This window comes from Aspergillus melleus (genome assembly GCF_016097325.1).
Source record: "Aspergillus melleus strain CBS 546.65 chromosome Unknown contig7, whole genome shotgun sequence".
Classification (NCBI taxonomy): Eukaryota; Fungi; Ascomycota; class Eurotiomycetes; order Eurotiales; family Aspergillaceae; genus Aspergillus; species Aspergillus melleus.
The window spans coordinates 419,239-438,855 of record NW_025763376.1 but is presented as its reverse complement, the minus strand read 5'-3'; the positions used below and the strand labels follow the sequence as shown (position 1 = coordinate 438,855).

The 19,617-nt window shown below is 52.0% G+C and overlaps 9 protein-coding genes across 9 annotated transcripts; 4 read left to right on the top strand and 5 right to left on the bottom strand.

The window, feature by feature from the left end:
- Positions 1-1,206: 1,206 nt before the first annotated feature.
- LDX57_011118 (uncharacterized protein) lies at positions 1,207-4,595 on the top strand (the record flags this gene model as incomplete). The annotated part of the gene is made up of 4 exons (XM_046092864.1): positions 1,207-1,500; positions 1,562-1,823; positions 1,874-2,016; positions 2,070-4,595. The coding sequence occupies 4 exons, from the start codon at positions 1,207-1,209 to the stop codon at positions 4,593-4,595; spliced, it is 3,225 nt and encodes a 1,074-aa protein (XP_045948842.1).
- A 2,109-nt stretch (positions 4,596-6,704) lies between these two features.
- LDX57_011117 (uncharacterized protein) lies at positions 6,705-6,968 on the bottom strand (the record flags this gene model as incomplete). Its single annotated transcript, XM_046092863.1, has 1 exon — positions 6,705-6,968. The coding sequence occupies one exon, from the start codon at positions 6,966-6,968 to the stop codon at positions 6,705-6,707; it is 264 nt and encodes an 87-aa protein (XP_045948841.1).
- A 68-nt stretch (positions 6,969-7,036) lies between these two features.
- Positions 7,037-9,829, bottom strand: DBP6 (putative ATP-dependent RNA helicase DBP6). The gene has a single exon (XM_046092862.1). It carries the CDS (start codon positions 9,721-9,723, stop codon positions 7,159-7,161), a length of 2,565 nt encoding a protein of 854 aa, XP_045948840.1. The 5' UTR covers positions 9,724-9,829; the 3' UTR covers positions 7,037-7,158.
- On the top strand, positions 9,830-12,639 carry SPT14 (phosphatidylinositol N-acetylglucosaminyltransferase subunit A/GPI3). The gene is made up of 5 exons (XM_046092861.1): positions 9,830-10,079; positions 10,133-10,164; positions 10,217-10,251; positions 10,301-10,689; positions 10,742-12,639. Exons 1-5 carry the CDS (start codon positions 10,063-10,065, stop codon positions 11,751-11,753), a joined length of 1,485 nt encoding a protein of 494 aa, XP_045948839.1. The 5' UTR covers positions 9,830-10,062; the 3' UTR covers positions 11,754-12,639.
- LDX57_011114 (uncharacterized protein) lies at positions 11,879-12,544 on the bottom strand (the record flags this gene model as incomplete). The annotated part of the gene is made up of 2 exons (XM_046092860.1): positions 11,879-12,397; positions 12,452-12,544. The coding sequence occupies 2 exons, from the start codon at positions 12,542-12,544 to the stop codon at positions 11,879-11,881; spliced, it is 612 nt and encodes a 203-aa protein (XP_045948838.1).
- Positions 12,640-13,401: 762 nt separating the features above from the next.
- On the bottom strand, positions 13,402-14,290 carry ARL3 (ADP-ribosylation factor family protein; the record flags this gene model as incomplete). The annotated part of the gene is made up of 2 exons (XM_046092859.1): positions 13,402-14,111; positions 14,242-14,290. The coding sequence occupies 2 exons, from the start codon at positions 14,288-14,290 to the stop codon at positions 13,402-13,404; spliced, it is 759 nt and encodes a 252-aa protein (XP_045948837.1).
- A 688-nt stretch (positions 14,291-14,978) lies between these two features.
- Positions 14,979-16,145, bottom strand: LDX57_011112 (zinc-binding alcohol dehydrogenase family protein; the record flags this gene model as incomplete). Its single annotated transcript, XM_046092858.1, has 1 exon — positions 14,979-16,145. The coding sequence occupies one exon, from the start codon at positions 16,143-16,145 to the stop codon at positions 14,979-14,981; it is 1,167 nt and encodes a 388-aa protein (XP_045948836.1).
- A 976-nt stretch (positions 16,146-17,121) lies between these two features.
- LDX57_011111 (uncharacterized protein) lies at positions 17,122-17,898 on the top strand (the record flags this gene model as incomplete). The annotated part of the gene is made up of 1 exon (XM_046092857.1): positions 17,122-17,898. The coding sequence occupies one exon, from the start codon at positions 17,122-17,124 to the stop codon at positions 17,896-17,898; it is 777 nt and encodes a 258-aa protein (XP_045948835.1).
- A 1,259-nt stretch (positions 17,899-19,157) lies between these two features.
- LDX57_011110 (uncharacterized protein) lies at positions 19,158-19,373 on the top strand (the record flags this gene model as incomplete). Its single annotated transcript, XM_046092856.1, has 1 exon — positions 19,158-19,373. One exon carries the CDS (start codon positions 19,158-19,160, stop codon positions 19,371-19,373), a length of 216 nt encoding a protein of 71 aa, XP_045948834.1.
- Positions 19,374-19,617: the final 244 nt, after the last annotated feature.

The following is a 19,617-nucleotide window of genomic DNA, read 5'->3' as shown; positions in this document are numbered from 1 at the left end:
TGACGAATACTTCTTCGGCATAGTGAGCCTTGGACACTATAACCCGCAGCTGAAAATGAGGGTGTTGGTGACGATTTCCAGACCCCCCTGTAGATAGTATCGTTAGTTGCATGTGGGCGGGGCTCCGAGTTGGACGAGGGACGATTATGATACTGGACTGGAAGAGCCCACCGGATTGCCTAGGCCCTACATGACTGGCTGTCTCGGTGATTACTCCAACCTTGTCAGGTTTGTACTCCCATCCTTCGCCATGAAACCTGAATATAAAGTACTACCACGTAGATGGCTGACCACTACTTTTCCACGCGGGATTCCCGCCGCGATACCCCGTGTGTATCTCTACAAGTCGTTCTCTTGCACCAGTAATCTTCTGGTATACATGCAAGGCTGAGAAGATGGAGCTACATGAGCATGCAGTACATCCGGACAAGTATGGTACTTGTCTACATACACATCACCTTCATTACCTCAGAGGAACTTTCGTAACATTGGTGCGTGTCATAAATGTTCACCTATGTAGGTATTATATTTCGTTGCAAATGCGTAGTAAACGGCAGTCCGATTCGAGATTCGGGATGATGGCCTCCTTAACTAGAGTATGAACTAGGATTCTCTAAAGTAGTGATCTCAAGTCGGGAAGGCAGGTCCTTGCGCCATGTGAAATTAGAATTACTTCTGCCTTGAGAAACTCGTGCTTTTGACAAGAAGAATGGAGACCATGGACTATGAACAACCGCCAAGAGAAGACGGATAGGCGCAGCGGTAAACATATGTTCGCTGATTAGAGAGACAAACCAACTGCTACCACGCCAGATGTGCTCTATCCGGGGTAATTCATTCCAACACACCTAGTCCTGGTCTGATTGCTGATGTGCAACGTTGATCTCGAGTAAGCACTAGTATGGTTGTACCACAGAGGCTCAGCCCGTATGGTATTAGCGTGGCATAACATTCTTTGTCTGAGAGACCGGGGTTGATGCACGGATGCAAACATCCGTAGCCAACAATATCCCATTGGAGCTGGCAACTCACGGGATGAGGTTTCGCATCGCCAGTCCCTGTTTGTAGGATGGGCACACCGCCAAGTAGGTAATGGCAGCTGAAAGCGATCCACCCTCTGGGATAAATTCAGCTGCTCGCCCGTTGAAAGTATTCTCAAACACGCACTCCATACGTCTACGATACTAACTGACTGCACTGCCCAACATGAGCAACTCCCAGGACTTCGAGGAACCAAGGCTCCTTCCTGCCCTGCTTGACCACCGCGCAGCACGCCACCCAGACCAAGTATGGGCCAAGTTCCCTGTCTCGCCAACCTCCTACGAACAGGGATTCAGGGAAGCAACCTACTCACAGGTGCGCAATGCCGTGAATTTCATGGCATGGCTCCTTGAAGCAACCATTGGGAAAAGCCCATTATTCGATACCCTCGCATATATGGGTCCCGGCGATATTCGGTACCATATCATTCTCCTAGCAGCTGTCAAGACGGGGTACAAGGTTGGACATCAAATGAATGATATAACCGCATATCAGTTGTGGCTAACAACCGACTCACCAGTCATTTTTCCCTTCTCCCAGAAACAGCATTGCGGCTCAGAAGCATCTTCTCTCGCGCTTGGAAGCACGCGTCTTGGTGACCACCGATCCCGAGCCACCGTTTGTTTCGAGCATCGTATGCGAATACCCAATCAAGGTCATCCGTATCCCATCTTTGAATGATCTTCTCTCGAGTGAGGATGCTCCTGCGTACCCATATGAAAAGTCATTTGAAGCAGCCCGGAACGAGCCTGCCTTTGTCCTGCACACTTCTGGGTCTACAGGTATGTGCATGAAGCATTCATGCTGTTATCATATATTAACATGGTGTAAGGCATTCCGAAGCCTTTGATCTATACCCACGAGTTTGTCTGGCGAATCTATGCAGCCAACACCCTGCCCGCTCCCGATGGCATGACGCGCATCGATCAATACTTTTTACAAGGAGAGTGGTTCTCCTTCCTTCCGGCTTTCCATGTAAGCTCAATCTTCCATCGTTTCCAATCATAAATCTAAGAGCAGAACCTTAGATTGCTGGTATTGGTTTCGGGATGGTCCTAGCAATATACAGCAGGAGCGTCCCGGTCTTGCCTCTTCCTGGCCGTCCCCCATCGACAGATGCATTCCTGGAGGCCGTCAAATACGGCAAGTTCGACTGGGCGTTCCTCGTCCCTGTCATCCTCGATGACCTCAGCAAAGATCCGGCTGCCCTCGACCTCGTCGCTAGCAAGCTCCAGTATCTCTTCTACACGGGCGGTGCCCTCCCATCAACCGTCGGCAAGATAGTTTCATCCAAAGTCCCCGTATTCTCGGGGCTGGGCTCAAGTGAATTCGCTGCTCTGCCTCAGCTGCGGATCGCCGATTCCTCCTTCACGGAGACCTGGCAGTATCTCTACATCCACCCAACCGCGCAGCCGGAGTTCCGGCAGCGCATGGACGACCTGCACGAGCTTGTCCTCGTGAGATCAACCCAAAATCCCGAGGCACAGCCTGTCTTTGCAATGTTCACAGACCTCGACGAGTACGAGACAAGGGACTTGTTTAGCCCCCACCCGACACTTCCAAACCTCTGGAGACACCGCGGTCGCCGTGACGATATTGTTGTATTTCTAAACGGCGAGAAGACGAACCCGGTGACATTTGAGCAGCAGGTTTCACGGTATCCGGATGTCCGGTCTGCGCTTGTTGCCGGCAATCAGCGCTTCGAGGCCTGTTTGTTGATCGAGCCCGCGACTACGGAGGCCTTGGGCGACGCGGCAAAAGCCGAGCTAATCGAGGCGATCTGGCCAGCTGTTGAAGAGGCTAATGCTCAGTGTCCAGCACACGCACGAGTGTCAAGATCCAAGATCCTGGTTCTGGATGCAGCAAAACCCATGCTGAGGGCTGGGAAGGGCACCGTGCAGCGCGCGGGAACTATCCAGCTCTACCAAGATGAAATTAACGCTCTTTACGAGGAGAGGCAGACACAGGACCCTCCCAAGAAGAAACTCAGTAGCCTGCAGGATGCATCTCAGATTTTACGGACACTTGTTGTGGAAGTGACTTCCTGGAGCGAGTTCGAGAATGACGCCGATTTCTTCACATTGGGCATGGACTCATTGCAGGCATTGCGTCTTGCTGCTGCCATCCGGTCTAGCCTCGGTGTAATTCTCCCGCCAAGCGCCATATATGCGAGCGCGTCAGTGAATCAATTAGCGAACATGGTCTACTCCGAAACTCCTGCACCCAACGGGGATGATCGCATGATTAGCATGTCACGCCTGCTCCAGAGTTACGAGCAACAAATTGACCAACTCGCTTCTGTCCAAAAGCCTGCGGATATAGCAGGGCAAGCCGTCCCTGTTCCACAGGTTATCATCCTGACAGGCTCGACAGGTACCGTGGGGTCATTCCTCCTCGAATATCTCCTAGCTGATCCAGGGATTTCGCACATCTACTGTCTTAACCGGGCTCGTCCTCAGGATGAGGACCCCAGGTCCTCTCAAGCCGCGAGCAACAAGCAAAAGAAACTCACTCACGCTCTCTGCGAGGAGAGAGTCACCTTTCTTACAGCAGACCTATGCAAAGACAGGCTTGGTCTCGATTCTGACGACTACAACGTCCTGGTTAGCTCCGCAACGCAAATTATTCACGTCGCCTGGCCAGTGAACTTCATTCAACCGTTGCAATACTTTCAGTCGAGCCTTGTCGGACTGCTGAACCTGATAATTCTCACGCGGAATGGAAGATGCCGTCCACCTCTCCTGTTCCTATCCTCCATCGCCGCCGTCAGCTCATACAATGCCCTGCCTGGCGCAGCCGCGTGGATTCCCGAGGAAATCATCACCGACCCGTTTTGTACAGCAGCCATGGGCTACGGGGAAAGCAAGTATCTCGCCGAGCGGATCCTAGACTACGCGTCCCGGAAACTCTCTATCCCCGTCGCGGTTGCGCGCATCGGTCAACTCTCCGGGACTGCCACCGATCCGCGTGGTTGGAATAAGGCTGAATGGGTGCCTAGCTTGATCGTTAGCTCGCTCTATCTGGGGGCCTTGCCTGCCTCATTTGGGGGCGGCAAAGGGCAGTTTGATGAGATCGACTGGATCCCCGTGGATATCCTTGCGCCGATCTTGGTTGAACTTTCAATTGCCACTGCTACTGGAGATCTCCGCAGGCACGCAATTGAAGGGAGCCCCGGGGGGGCTCGGGTCTTCCACTGCGTGAATCCGCGTCGTGTCGACTGGAAGGATTTGATTCCCGTCGTTGTAGAAGAGTTGCAGAGAAGCAGTCGAAATGCGCAAACCGGGAAAGTCAGCGTAGTTTCTTTACAAGAATGGGTTGGGGAATTACAGGCTTTGATTTCTTCTGAGCGAGTGCGAGATGACATTGACCGGAATCCTGCGGTCAAGCTGGTGGGGTTCTACGAGCAGCTACTGACGGATGCCGGTCGAGTCGACACCCCGAATGTGGCGCGGCTTTCGACTGATAGGACTGCAGTAATTAGCAAGGGGTTGAGGGAGCTTCAGGCAATTCGTCCTGAGTGGTTGCGCGGCTGGATCAGGGAGTGGCTGGATTAGATTGATAGGTTTCTCCAAAGCTGTAGTGCGTCTCTTACATGCGTGCTTACTCTCGTCTCACAATAATGCATTTGCACCGTCTTGTAACGAGGCCTCCCCTAGTCCTGGAAGTATCCAGGATGAACTCATTTCATTTGATACAGCCAAGAGGGCGTTTAACTGGTGAAGCAGGGCTGGTCCGGTCTGAAAGCCGCGAAGACCTCCAACGTAATATTAGCATACGGGCTGTATCATATTTCTTTTTGAGAAGAAGCGTGCCATATACGCCTGTGGCATGGGGCACAAACAGGACAGCCCATGCATAAAGCGGTAGCCATGATGATGCCCTTTGTGGCCACGTGGGAGAGCATTGTGAACATTTCCCGTCTGGGTGCAGGAGACACAATTCTGATCCATGGACCATGCTGCAGCGGGGGTTACCGGCCAGGCAGCCATTCAGGTTAGCCAGCGACTCGGCGCAGAGATATTGGTGACCGTTGCCTCCGAGGCTGAGAAGGAGCTACTGATGGCCGAGTATCATATACCTGATCGCCGGATCTTCTCCTGCAAGAACGCCTCCGTTTCCATGGGCGTTATAACATATCACTCATGGCCGCGGCGTTGATGTTGTGCTGAATTCGTTAGACGGCGATATGCTCTTTGCTTCCTGTGACTGTCTGGCACCGTATGGACGATTGGTGGGCATTGGCAAGAGAGATATTCTAGCTAGCAAAACAAAGGCTTAGATTTGCTCCTCGATACCTTTACTAGGGGCTCAACATTCTCGGCCTTCGATGTGTCTTTATGGATGATCGAGCGTGCTAATCAAGTCGAACAGACACTTGGGACTGTTATGAGCCTGTTTGACAAGGAAAGCTTTCATCCTTCCAGGCCGCTTCGGGTAATTCCCATTTCGGACATTTGCGAGGCTCTCTCAGCCCTGACTACTGGCGAGGTCAGCGGAAGTGTTGTAGTGGAAGCTGACTCGGCTGCGATCGTTCCGGTAAGATTGTGTCCACCTCTTTCAGGGATATACGGGCCATAGCCCTAACCCTGAAATTTAGGCCATAATTACCAGCAGCGCCCCTTATTCCTTCCACGCCAATGCTACATACGTGATTGCTGGCGGATTCGGCGGTATTGGCCGCTGCATTGCACGCTGGATGGCAGAGCGTGGAGCCCGAAACCTCCTCCTCCTCTCCCGGTCTGGGCCGAGGAGTTCTGCAGCCCACAAACTGATGGACGATCTACGCGCAATGCACGTGCACCTTCAGGCTGCCATTTGCGACATCGCCGACATCGATGCTCTACGCCGAGTCCTCGCTGAGTGCACCGGAAACATGCCTCCCATCCGAGGGTGCATTCAGGCCACGATGACCTTGCAGGTGAGTGATGGCCCACTTCATCCCTCTTCATTGAAATTTGTTGTAAATGGGGTTGCTTCGGTGGTTCCTTTGGTAGGGCTATAGCACAGTAAGACGCCATGAGATATATGTCATATTTGACACCTGTTTGGTAGAACAAGGTATATTAGGAATAATGCCATAGTGAAAACTTCAAGAGTACTAAAACATAAATTACACAGTAAAGGAAAAGCTCACCATCTAGACTACCTATACTTTCCTCTCTCTTAAACGTGGTACTTCAGTCGAGGAAGATCGAACCACGGGTGGAGACTAACGTCATACCTTAGTCTTGCACTCCCCCATCGCAAAACCCTCAACGCCAAAACAACAACCCCGACTATAACAAATTGATCACCCCCAAAATGTCATTCTGGCAAGAACTCGCCTCCTGGAATATACCCACAACCGGGAAAATTGCAGAACCCCCGAAAGTGGGCACCCAGGCACCGAACCATCCGGCCCTGACACTCCCGACGGAGGATAAAAAGCCCGCCATCGTGATATTTCTCCGACATTGTGGATGTCCTTGTATATATCCCCCTTCTCTCTCTCCTACTTCGCTTAGTTATCCTCCCAACCGATCAAACGAAGACTAATAGCCAACCCAGTCGCCGAAAAAGCCTACCGCACCCTAAACGACCACCCAGCCATCCAAAACAACTCGGTCGTCGGCATCGCAGTCAGCCATTCCTCAAAGAAAGCCACAGAAGCATGGCAAGAGGCGTTAATCACAGATCAGAACCACCCTCTGCGTCCTAGCGAGCAGAACCCGATCCGGCTTGTCGTGGACGAGGAGCGCGAGGTCTATGCGGCCTGGGGACTGGGCGTCTCGTCGACGTGGCATGTTTTGAGTCCGTCGACGATCGCGTCGGTGGTGTCGTTGGGTTGGAGCGAGGGGATCTGGAATCGGCCGACGGAGAGCGGGAGTCGGTGGCAGACTGCTGGGGATTTTGCGGTCGATGGGCAGGGCGTGGTTAGGTGGGCGCATGTTTATCAGGGGGCAGGGGATGTGGGGGATATAGATGAGGCTGTTAAGGCGGTTTTGAAGGTAGAGGGGGAGAGTGAGTAATGGAGGATGAGGATGGGGGTAGGGTTGATTCAAGGGAATGAGCTTGGACGGAATCTTTAGAAGAATGTATTTATATCTATTGCCATTTGTTTTGCGGGTATTCAGATAATTATGCCTCTGTCTTCGCCGATTTCACTACTGCACCGGCTTTCACTTCGCTTTCCAAGGCCTCCAGAGCTCTTCCGTATCTCGACTTCGCATCCTCCATGCCATCCAGTTTCACGTTGACCCGGTCCACCTTGACAAGTCGTGTGATTTTTCCGTCGGAGCCCTTGGCGATCTCCTTCTCGAACCATCTACCCTCCCGGTGTGCCACAAGCGTCCAAGCGCTTCCTTCCTTGCCAGCTCTTGCAGTTCGGCCAACACGGTGCACGTAAGTCGTGACGCTGGATGGCACATCGTAATTGACCACGTGAGAAAGAGACGGCAGGTCAAGACCACGCGAGGCACGGTCCGTGGCGATGATGATGGAAATCTTGCCTTGACGGTAGGCGGTAAGCGTTTTGCGGGATGCTGATGATTTGTTCGACTTAATGATGGTGCCGATTGTCGTGGCCAGCGAAGGGTCAAGTAGAGCAAGTAGGCGGGAAAGTCGGGACGCCGATTCCGACGATTTCGTGAAGACCAGTACCGTGGTGCGTGCTGGGCCGCGCTTCTTCTTTTCAACCGCTTCGTCTTCCGACTCAGATGAGCTGTCAGATGCGTCCGAGTCTGAATCCGAACCCGACGAAGAAGTGTCATCCTCAGAATCTGAATCCGAATCATCAGAGCTGGATTCGTCGGAGCTCGTGTCATCAGAATCAGAATCATCGGAGCTGGACCCATCAGAGCTTGTGTCATCAGAGTCCGAGTCCTCCGAGCTGGAAGTGCCCGAGTCAGATGTGTCGTCAGAAAGGGCGCTCTTCGGTTTGTTGCTCGCCTCAACCTTGACGTGCGACCGCAGAAGGCTAAGAAGATGAAGAGGCTTCTTCGCCCCATCCCCAACAGGAATAGAGAATTCCTTGAGTGTCGGAGGAAGGGTGAATTGCTCATCTGAGCGGTCCTGCTCGTCCCCATTTTCACCCGTCGGGCCCTGCTCCGAGCCGACAATAACAAGTTGAGGATTCGACAAGCGGAGTGTGTTCAGTTTGGATATGTCTCGTGTCATAGTTGCACTGAGGACGATCTTTCTGGGCTCCTTGCTCTGTATAGGAAGACCAAGCTCAGATAGGAACGTTCCGCTGAAGCCAAACGAGTCTGCTGCTTTCCGCGCATCCAACGAGTTCATCACAACGTCAACCCATTCCTGGAAACTCTCGTTAAGCAGTCGATCGGCCTCATCAATTACCAGCCACTCCAGATGTTTTAGAGTAAATCCCTTGGTGTAGCGCAGGTGGTCAACAAGACGACCAGGCGTGCAAATTAGGATATCGACATTAGGTTCGGTCTTGTGAACATAGCCCGGTAGGGATTCACTCTCATCATCAGCTTCGGTAATGAAGTCTTGCAAGCTGAAATTCGTCCAGTCCTCGTCGACGAGTTTGAAGCTCTGTCTCTGCTTGAAAGTCTCCGGGCCGTACGCTTGGTCAATGCGCATCAATGACCGCTGCTCATCCTTGATGGCCACATTTCCGACCGCCGAGGCAACCCTCAAGCCCGAACCAGCGGCGCAAAGCTCGCATGCTTCTCTGGCCTGTTTAACCAGCTCTCGTGTGGGGACTACAATGACTCCTCTCAGCCGTGGGGCTGGCATTGGCTTCAAATCAGTGACCAGGGGCAAAACGTAAGACAAGGTCTTTCCCGATCCAGTGGCAGCGGAAATACAAAGATCACCAGAGTGTTTCTTCGGCCCGGGAAGAAGCAGAGGAATTACTGTCGACTGAACAGCAAATGCGTCTTTGTAGCCATTGTCCTCCAGGATTCGCAGAAGGTTGGACTCGATTCCTAGGTCGGAGAATTTCGTTCGCTCATCCGCAGACGCTCGTAGAGGGTTGGCCAGCCATGGGGGAAGTGATGAATACGTCGGCTTCTCCGTCTCCTCGGGAGCCACCTCTGGCTGTGGTAGAGGCTCTAGTCCTTGCGCTATGACTGGCTCAGCAGTCATAACCCCGGCATCCTCAGCTTCGTCTTTGTCATGTTCTGTTGTCTTTTTCGCCTTCTTCACCTTGGCCGACCGTTCAAACTTGGACAGAATTCCCGAGAATTTGTTCTTGGCGGGCTTCGAGGGGGATTCCACGTCCTCCGACTGTTTCTGTGTTTCCACCTCGTCGTCGTCCGCGTCCTTCATCTCCACTAGATTCGCGTCCTCCTCAGATTGGTCAACATCATTTCCTGCGCTCTTTCGTTTGATCTTCTTCGATTTCTTCGTTGTCTTAGCGTTGCCGTCGTCCTTACTTGAAGAAGCTGTTTTGCCGCTCCGCGACGGGACAGGACTCTCCTTCGAGGTCGACTCTTCCTGATCACTACTGTCCGGAGAGACTGCGGGCTTTCTTTTCTTTTTCGGTTTGTCTTTAAGGGTGGTAGGAGTGGACGATGGACTTTCGGTTTTCTTCGACTTCTTGCTAGGAGTGGGCGTCGAGGAGACGGCGGCGGCGCCATCTTGGTCTCTCTTTCTTTTGTGTGATTTCTTTTCGCTCAAGGGTGTCGAGGAGGCCTTTTTGGAAGAACCATGGCTATCCAGCTTATCGCGGGCCATCGTCAAGGGTTTAGGCGCGCCGCAAGCGCAGGGTGAAGAAAGTGAGTGGACTGAATGTCTCGGGGACGTTGCGAAGAGCTTCTCCGAATATTTTCTCTCTAGCGGGGAATATTCAACCGGCAGAACAGCTACACCGCCATCACCGCCGCCCAAGGCCTGGACCCTTTCGGGGGGATGCTTCATGGAGGTCTCATCTTCGATTCGACTTGGACAGCTGATCGGCCTTCCTGATTGCGGCATATTCTGCTCTTGGGTCGTCGAGTCTGGCCATGGACACAGAAATATCACAATCTTTCTTATCATTCTTTGGCTCGTCTCTTCCCGAGGGTAACAGCCAAGATGCCTTACAACATTGCGTGAGTTGCATTCAAGATCACAGATGAACTGGTCTAACTGACAATCGGCGCAGTATGGTCAGTGACTTTTTCTTTCCACAACCAGGTGAGTAATCATGTCCTTATTTATTCAATAACCCCTTCACTAACTATCGCAGGTGGGGTTGAAAGTCACATCTACCAATTGTCGACCGTAAGGATACGAACGCCTCAACCTCAGACCAATGCTTATCGCGCTCCAGAAACTCATCGATCGCGGTCATAAAGTCATAATCATTACACATGCATACAAGGGGCGCACCGGAGTTCGGTATCTCACGAATGGTCTCAAAGTCTACCATGTCCCCTTCCTCGTCATATACCGCGAAACGACGATGCCGACGGTGTTCTCCTTTTTCCCTATATTTCGCAACATCGTCATCCGAGAGCAAATTCAGATCGTCCACGGCCATGCAAGCTTGAGTTGCTTCTGCCATGAAGCAATTCTTCACGCGCGCACTATGGGATTGCGGACAGTGTTCACCGATCACTCTCTATTTGGATTTGCCGATGCGGGATCTATCCTGACGAACAAACTACTCAAGTTCGCTTTGAGTGACGTCGATCATGTTATATGTGTCAGCCATACATGGTATGCGCTCTATCGCTTCATCCATCGTATTCTGGCCGCTAACTTGGAGTAGCAAAGAAAACACCGTGCTCCGGGCGTCCTTGGACCCTTTAATGGTCTCTGTAATTCCCAATGCCGTTGTCGCGGAGAACTTCCGACCACTATCCTCTACGCCCCGTACGAATGATCGTTCATCTGGGCCAATGCAGGAACTACAACCCATCCCGGCGCCAATAGGTCCTAATGACATCATCTACATTGTCGTCATTTCGCGACTTTTCTACAACAAGGGCACAGATCTCTTAATCGCCGCTATACCTCGAATTCTAGCGTCACAACCCAACGTGCGATTTATCATTGCCGGCTCAGGACCTAAAGCCATTGATCTGGAGCAAATGCTCGAGCGCAATGTCTTGCAAGACAAAGTGGAAATGCTCGGCCCTGTCCGGCATGAGGAAGTGCGGGACGTGATGGTTCGAGGACACATTTATCTTCATCCTAGTTTGACGGAAGCCTTTGGAACCGTCATTGTTGAAGCGGCCAGTTGTGGACTCTACGTCGTTTGCACCCGTGTTGGTGGCATCCCTGAAGTGCTGCCCCAGCATATGACAACCTACGCGAAACCCGAAGAAGACGATATTGTCATGGCTACAGGCAAGGCCATCGCCGCTCTTCGCTCTAACAAGGTGCGCACTGATCGATTTCACGACCAAGTGAAGATGATGTACTCCTGGACAGATGTCGCCCAGCGCACAGAGCGTGTTTACATGGGTATATCTGGTGGAATCACACCCGAGGAATTCTACGGATACTATCCCGGGCAAGGCTGGGAAGCTAGTGGTGATCGCGTGCGAAGTTTTGCTCTGATTGACCGGCTGAAGCGGTATTACGGTTGCGGAGTCTGGGCTGGCAAATTGTTTTGTCTGTGTGTAGTGATTGACTTTTTACTCTACGTCTTCTTGGAAATGTGGTTTCCTCGATCGAATATCGACATTGCACGCAGCTGGCCTAAAAAGCTACACCAGAAGAACGACCAAAATACGACCAACCGAAATGAACGAGATCGGATAGAGACTACGTCCTGAGATGATACCCGATCATCCAGTTTTCCTACATAACGTGACTCTCGAAGTAAGTTATTGTGAAGATCTTTTAATATCATGCATGCTAATCGAAATCACTCGTATAGTACATCATTATCCGTAACAAATTAGGCCTGGTGTCGTTGTCTCTGAGTCTGGGGCTCGTAGTTCCACTCTTTATCCAGAGTGCTCGCGCTCTCAGGCTCTCTATCCTCGGCAGCTAGAGCACCCTTGTCGCCACGCTGGTTAGGCTTAGCCTGGTCCCGGTCAATTCCACGCTGGCTAGGGATGGTGCGCTCAAAGTTGCCCTCCTGAGAGGCACCAACGCCCTCTAGACCACGGCCGGGGTTCTTTCGGCCGTGCTGGCCATCGTGACGGATCTCGGTGCTGGACTGTCCAGATACAGGCTGTCCCAGACCCGTGTGAACGTCCTGAGAAGTGGCGCCCATCAACGTGTCACTGGCCTTGGTCTTGACCGATTCCTTGCCGTGGCCACGCTCGACATTGGGGTTCAAGGCCTGGCTCCCGGGCTCGTTGACGGGGTTGGGGGTGTAGGAGTTGCTAGCAGGTGCGGTTCCAGGAGGGTACACCTGGGGCTCGTTCTCGGGAGCGAAGTCCTGGGGGGCGACCTTACGGCCGGGCTGGTGCTGTGAGGATTGTTAGTATCGTCGATTAAATGGAAGCGGTCATGCAGAACATACACCCTTGTCGGTTAGAGGGGCCGAGTTGCCAGCAGAGGGATGGAAACCCTGCTTGTTGTTGTTCTCGGGGTTGGCCTTGTGAATGCTGGTCATTGCGGTGGTGTTGTAGGAGATTTGAGATAGCGGAAAAGGTCGCAAGAAGATAGATGGACTTTTAGCAAAGTTATTGAATCGTAGACTTGTAATTTATGGTTATGGAAACCACTACTGAACGTCCAACCACCACCCTTTATAACCCTCCTCTCCCCAAACCATCCCTCATTGACCAGGGTTTCCAACACCCATCCCCATGACGTCAAGGTGAGGTGACTCTCGAAGAAGCTGACTTCATCGAATCCCATCCCCACGGTACCTTTTCCACGGTAGTCTGGTCGCTGACAACAGGACAGAGCGTCATCAAGTGTCGAACATCCTTGTCTTTCCATGCTCGCACAGCGGGTGACGTCGTTGTTGACGATCCGATGGCAACGCCGTTTCCGGTGGCGTGGACGATAACTTCGATCGCGCCCAATCTTCCAGGATATCTGTAGGGTGAGATGTAATTAGGCTTGAGAGAAGGTGGTCTAGTTCGGTCGATTGCTTCTCGTAAACCTACGGAATTCTTCTAAGGTATTTCTATTTTGATCTATAGAGTTGCGCTAACGGTGGTGAGGCTTTGGTAAGGTTACTTTTGGTTATATAGCACGTGAACAGCCATCTTGCTTCAAGAATCAAGAATCAAAATTATCTATAGAATTAGAACATATGAACAGGTCGAAACGCATAGTATCACAGAAAGAAACATAGGTATCATCGCATTCATTAAACAAATCAAAAAGCAAAATAGATTCCCTCCCCAGCGCCCAAAAAGAGACATCCCCGTCGATCAGCAAGAGTCGCGACCGGCCATCGCACGGAGTAGGCTTTGTCTGAGGCCCGCAGCCAGAAATTAGGGGGAAAGACGCATCACATCACCTCATCAGTGGAGGTCTGGCGTCTTTATTCCACCGCACACGAGTCTGCACCCACTCGACAGCCTCCTGGACACCCGACCCGAGCAAAGCACTAACGGGCAACACGCGACTATCACGCAGCGCAGTCCCGGTATCGCCCTCAAAGACCTTGCGCACAAACCCTTCCTTAATGCGCACCACCTCCACCGAATCCTCGCGGTCCTGTTTGTTCGCCAACACTAGGATCGGCACCCCCGCGACATCGGCATGCTGTAACACCGACTCCAACACTTGTCGACACTCATCCAGCCGACCAAAGTCACTCCCGGGAGCATCAATGCCCACCATCTCCTCCGTGAAGGCATCGGCGGGATCACTTCCCGACGAGCTCCGTCGGCGGTTATTCGCAGCCGAAGACGAAGAAGGTAGACGGGTCACGTCGGGATCTTGGCCGACGTCGGTGCTGTCGACGACGAACACGATCGCGTGACAGCTGGCGTAGTAGCTTTGCCAGAGGTTTCGCATCGTGAGTTGTCCGCCCACGTCCCAGATCTTCAGGTACATGTCGGGTAGGGAGATGGTGGTCACGTTCTGGCCGACCGTGGGCACGGTCTTGCCTGGGTTCGGGGCTGGGGTGCCATCGGGACGGGGTTGGAAGAGGGCTTTGATCTGGGAGAGGAGCGTTGTCTTGCCAGCGTTGTCGAGACCGAGGAGAAGAACGGAGTATTCTAGGTAGGGGAGAGGGATGTTAGTTTAGGTTTGTTTTGCGACTGCGCTGCGCTGCGCTGCGCTGCGCTGCACCTCTGCCGATGCGCATCCACAGAGTAAATGTGTAAGAGAGAAAGTTCAATAACGTACCTTCTTTGCTGGTGGCCTGCATATACAAAGACTTGGCCAGATGGTACATACTTGCGGCGGAGGGACCCTGCGGAGAAACCTCAGGAACCAACTCCGACAGACGTAGCGTAGCCAGCTAACTACCTAGCCTCTAGGAAGAACAGAACGGGCGACACGAGCGACTAAGCGACGCGATCATGGCAGCGCCGATAATTCCGGTCCCTTTGATTCTAACCACTTTTCTTTCGAATTCCGCGGAGGTGCTTTGGCAGGTCTTCCTCCGGTCGGACAAGGCCTGGTCCAACGCGTCAGCCAGTTCTCTTTTTGGGAAAGTAGGGTCTGGGGCTCGAGGACTTGTCAGCCCTAGGCCCTAATTTCCGAAAAGGGGGCAAATCCCCGCAAGGCGGAAATTGCTCCGTCCGAGATCGACAAGCCCAAGTAGTATATGCAAGGTGCTGCTTGATTTGAATCTATATTCTTTCAAGATCAGACTACAACTTGTTATCGTCATTCTCATATCATCTCATTCCACGGTTACCAATATACCTGCTCTAATCCAATTGAAGTTGAAAGTGAAAATAGCCTTAATTAAGGTCCTTGAACGAAAATGAAAGATAATGTTGATCAATGTCCAATATCTTTGAATTATAATAACGCTCTCTATCTCTGATACTTGAAGCCGCTCCCGCGGAACCACCCGGAAATAGCAGAGCAGCCTGGAGCCTGAGGTGCTCTTGCGACTTGCCTAGGCAGCCTGCTCACTCCGCAACTTCAACAACCAACTTCTTACAACTCACACCCCGGAGAAGTATATCCAACCCAGAATCAATAGCTCCCAAGCCCTTTCCCACGACGCTCGGCTCCGGACTCGGCTTGATGGTTCCCTTAATCAGGTTCTCCCTCAACCACGTCCCAATCCAGTATTGGAACTGCTTCAACCTCTCCCCTTCTACCATCGAGGGAACTACAAATATCGTCTCCACACCGTCCACGATCTCCGCATCTGGAGGAACGGGGGGTGCCGATCCAATCTTTGCTGTCTTCCTATCTTCGCCATCTTCCAGAAATGCCTTCAGCACAGCCTGACATATCGCCAGTTGCCCAGTAGCCAGAAAACAATGCCGGATCACGAACCCGTCCTCCTTGGCCGCCGAGACGATCGCATCCACGACATGTGAGTCTTTGTAGTCGAACACGCGGTCTGCGCCCAATGCAGCCACATAGCTTTTGTTCGCCGATCCAGCCGTGGCGTACACGGCCGCGAAAGCAGAGTTGGGATCTTCCCGTAGTAGTCGGGCTGTTTGCACGCCCATGGTGCCGACGCTCGAGGATGCGCCCCAAATGAGGAGCGCTTCGTTTTTGGCCACGGTACCTTTCTGCGTCTTTCCCTTGGTGTCATCGATACCGGGAGAGCCAGCATTGGGTGGCGCAGAAGCACTGACTTCGCCCATCCGAGGGATCCCCATCATATCCCACGCGTTCAGGGGCACCTCGACGGCAACGGGCAAGGTCGCTGCAAGGTTCCAAGACATGTTTTCGTCCGGAAGGGGCACTGCATGCTGCCAAGGGACGAGGCATCGTTCTTGGAAGGGCCCGTAGTCTGGATCGCAGGACTTCCAGACCAAGGCGGCGTAGGCGGCGACGCGGGTCTCCGGTCGGAAGGACAGGGTCTGACCCTCTTCAGATGTACTGGTAGGAACGTTGCTGCCGACCTCGAGCACTAATCCGGACATGTCGAAGCCAAGGACCGCGGGGTAGGTGGGTATGAAGAGGCCTTGGTCACGCATGATGGCGTCTGCCGGGTTCAGGGCCACGGACTTGACGGCGATGAGGAGCTCGTCGGGTCCAGGCTTTGGGGTAGGACGGGTTTGGAGCTCAAAGGGCTGGCCTTTGGCGGGGGATATGGCGGCGAGGTGGGTGGACATTTGTAGTTATGATATTCTTAGAAGTAGTAGGTGGTTTCAAAGGGAGGTTTGATGATATATAAAAACGAGACTAGTGTTCAAAGCAAGTCAAGGATTTGTGGTTCTGATGCTGCAGACATTACGATCTTTCTCTAGGGTCTAGAGGAAAACCCATCTTTTTATATTCTCGAGTCATCAATTCCAAGTTACTCACTCTCTGCCATCTTTTGTTGATGAAGTAGATGGTAGGATCAGATCACACCGCCAATCAGCGACCTCTGCATCCGAGCGACGGTTAGCGTGAAGTTTTAGCGTCTACGATATGGGGCCCTTTCTCCACGTCAATGAATCTACTTCCAGCTTGGGAAAATCCCTCAGACAAGCTGCGCGACGCATTGGCTAGTTGATCAAGTATGGCCTCGGCTTGCCCAAATGAAGCTCGCCAGCATAGGACTCAGCGCAGGTCACGATTTGGTTGCCGAAATTGCAAGCTTCGAAAACTCAAGGTAGGTAGATGACTCTCTCTTGCGTATATATTAGTCTAGTGCTTGGCTGAACGTATTATCTGATATCATAGTGCGACGAAGGCAAGCCTCATTGCAAGAGATGTAGTGCATTCGGGGTAATATGCAACTTCATGTCTAATGTTCCCGATCTACAGCCCATCGCTGCTGGTGACAAGGGAAGGCAATTGATGGTTCGAGGAAAATCACAACTTCATCCCCCTGTTGCCAGTGCTGTCTGGACGTCGGACGAATCCACATGCTTTCAACTGAACTCAAAGTGTCAGGATTTCATCACCCGGTATCTTGGAGATAGTCTCATCACCCCGAATGACCCTGATATGAGATACGTTAATCGGAGGCTCCTGAGACTAGCTTTCACAGTAAGTCCGAATGTATACTTTCGGCCTGTCAAGCACCTGACACGCTGGAAGCGGAACTACATTTTACAAGTCTCAATTTGGCTGATAGATCGCCTACAGTACCCCTGTTTAATGCACGCCTCCCTAGCCGTGGCCTATTCGTACGACCGCCGTCTAAACAACCCAGTAGGCCATAGCCGCAGTCTATCAGAATGCTACCACTGGTCCCAAAGCACCGCCCTTCTCAACGAACGACTCCGAGAACCGATCCACCCAAAAGACAGGGACCCAATCTGGGGCACAGCAGCCGCGCTGGCCATCCTATCCTTCTCCTCCCCTGACGCCACCACACCCGAAGAATCATGGCCCTTGAATCCCTGCGACCACGCCCATCTGGACTGGCTACGTCTCAGCAAGGGGAAGATGTCCCTGTGGCATATCGTGAACCCGCTCCGACCAGACAGTCTGTTCCGCGTGATGGCCACGACTTTTGCGCAAATGCAATACCCCTTGCCGGAGAGGGGTGTAGATGGTATTCCATGCGCGTTGGCTGGGATATGTTCCCTCGATGAGGGATCTACGGCGGAAGATAATCCGTATTTCGATGCTGCTCATGCCGTTTCACATGTCTTGGATCTCCCGGATAGTGAGGTTACTACGGGCCCGACACAGCTCTTCCCGCGGTGTATCTATGGCTCGTTCGAGGACTTGTTGCGGCAGAAGGACCCCGTCGCGCTGGTGTTGCTGTATCTGTGGTACCGCAAGGCGGGTCGCGGTATCTGGTGGATCGAACTTCGAGCGAGAGTCGAATGCCCTTCTATTTGCGAGTATCTGCGGATATATCACGGAGGGAATCCTGCGATACAGGCGTTTCTTCCTGGTGGTGCTCTCGGTGATGGATGGGATTAGTTGGGTTTTTGAAACAGAGGGCTCTTTTCCTTTTTAGGATGCATAAATATTAAGAATGTATATCTTTCCAGAGGTCAGGTGCCCAGAAATCAAGGACTGCTATTGATTAACAAGTAGGCACTGTCTAATAGAGTCTCATCCGATAACGAAGTAACATGTCGCATTAGATGTTACGTTCTTATTAGTATGCTATACGCGAGATAGATGGGGATCTATTGATCGACTCTGAGTGCTCAGCAAACTGGATACTGCATAAATGGCGGTGTTCAATTCTCTTGGCAACTCGGAGACTTGGGAGTACCTTAGGTATGCAGGCCGGAGGTCCAATCCTATAGGGAGGGGCTGTCGGAACGGAAAACCATCGAGAACCTGGTTGTAGTCCCACAGGTTAGTGTGTAAAGTGGGGTATTCGATAGAACGAACCTTCGAAGCCCAAACAATCATTTTCTCCACCGGCTTGATCAACAAGGGCATGCCTCGTTTCTGTGGAATTATCTATATTCCTTCAAATTCATGATAATGTCAACTGCCCCAACAAAGGGTTCCCCGCAGACCCTCAGTGTGCGCTTCGTTCTTCTGTATACGAGCCCGGAGCCACCAAACGATCTCCATGGGCACATTATTGATGCTCTGGCGGAACTGAGAAAGGCTGAAGGTTTCGGGTGGTGCTGCATAGGTTGTAATCGCCTCACTAGGAATGAAGTCGCCCGAACTCGTGTCCAGGTATGTCTCCTATACAGCTTCTTTATCAGACGGCTTAGAAACTCTCCCCCGCCATCATATTTAGGTCACCCTCACTCATCGTACAATGGATTCAGGGGATGAACATGTGGGTATAGAAATCAAAAGCTTGTGCAAAAGTCTGTTAGATTGGAAGAGTCCAAGCTCCTTACACACATGTGTTGCCGAAAAGGGTTATCTGGGCATACTTCCGCATTCGGTGCCTCCTTTAGAGGATACAGACAAGACCTTTTGGTTGGTCTTCATCTTCACCCAGCTGAGACAAGGGTATGAGGCTCGGCCAGCACCACAGCAGGCCTCTTGGGGAGATCAGGGATCAAATCTCTAGTAAGTCAATCATTTACCACTATAACGCATTTTGGTGCCCTAATATCCTATTAGTAACCATTACGCGCTACTCGTAAACCAGTTTGTTTACGATACAGACATATTTACTTGGATATCAAAGGACACCATTGACGAGTTTGCAAAACCAATCTCGGAAGTATTAGCCAAAATGTTAAAAGTTGCTCACCAACATGCTTGTGGATGGGCTTTGGATGCTGGGGACAGAATCAAGCATGTATGTGGAATACGTCAAATCGAGCTTGCTCGTTGCTTACGTCCAGGAGTATAAGGAAACGCTTGAGCACTTGGACCAGCAGACCCTGGTAGAGCTGCTTTCGAAAGCAAGCGACCCATTATTCGACGCATCACGCAAGCTTGAAGAGCAGGTAAAGCTCCTTGGTAAGTAGCCAGCACCTAGAGGCGATCTCCTTCATGGTAACCACTAAATCGAATATATACAAGCTGTCGACAATCTCGGAATGCCAAGCAACCCTACCGTCAGGAACCCAACGGCATCCGAGTCAAGAACGATTGTCCGCCATCTACAAGAGCTTGTAAGCGCTGTTCACCCTTTCCTGGAGGCAATAATTCCTTTCTCGGACGCCCTTTTCGAACGAGTGCTCTTGTATGGAAGCACAAGTGTTGTCTCAG

What these genes read in the sequence shown, in the direction of transcription:
- SPT14 (XM_046092861.1), top strand. An exon ending in CTTTTTCTTTCCACAACCAG is followed by an intron (nt 10,165 to 10,216) that starts GTGAGTAATCAT and finishes TAACTATCGCAG; the next exon opens with GTGGGGTTGAAAGTCACATC. An exon ending in ACATCTACCAATTGTCGACC is followed by an intron (nt 10,252 to 10,300) that starts GTAAGGATACGA and finishes ATCGCGCTCCAG; the next exon opens with AAACTCATCGATCGCGGTCA.
- DBP6 (XM_046092862.1), bottom strand. Translation starts at nt 9,723, where the DNA reads ATGGCCCGCGATAAGCTGGATAGCCATGGTTCTTCCAAAAAGGCCTCC.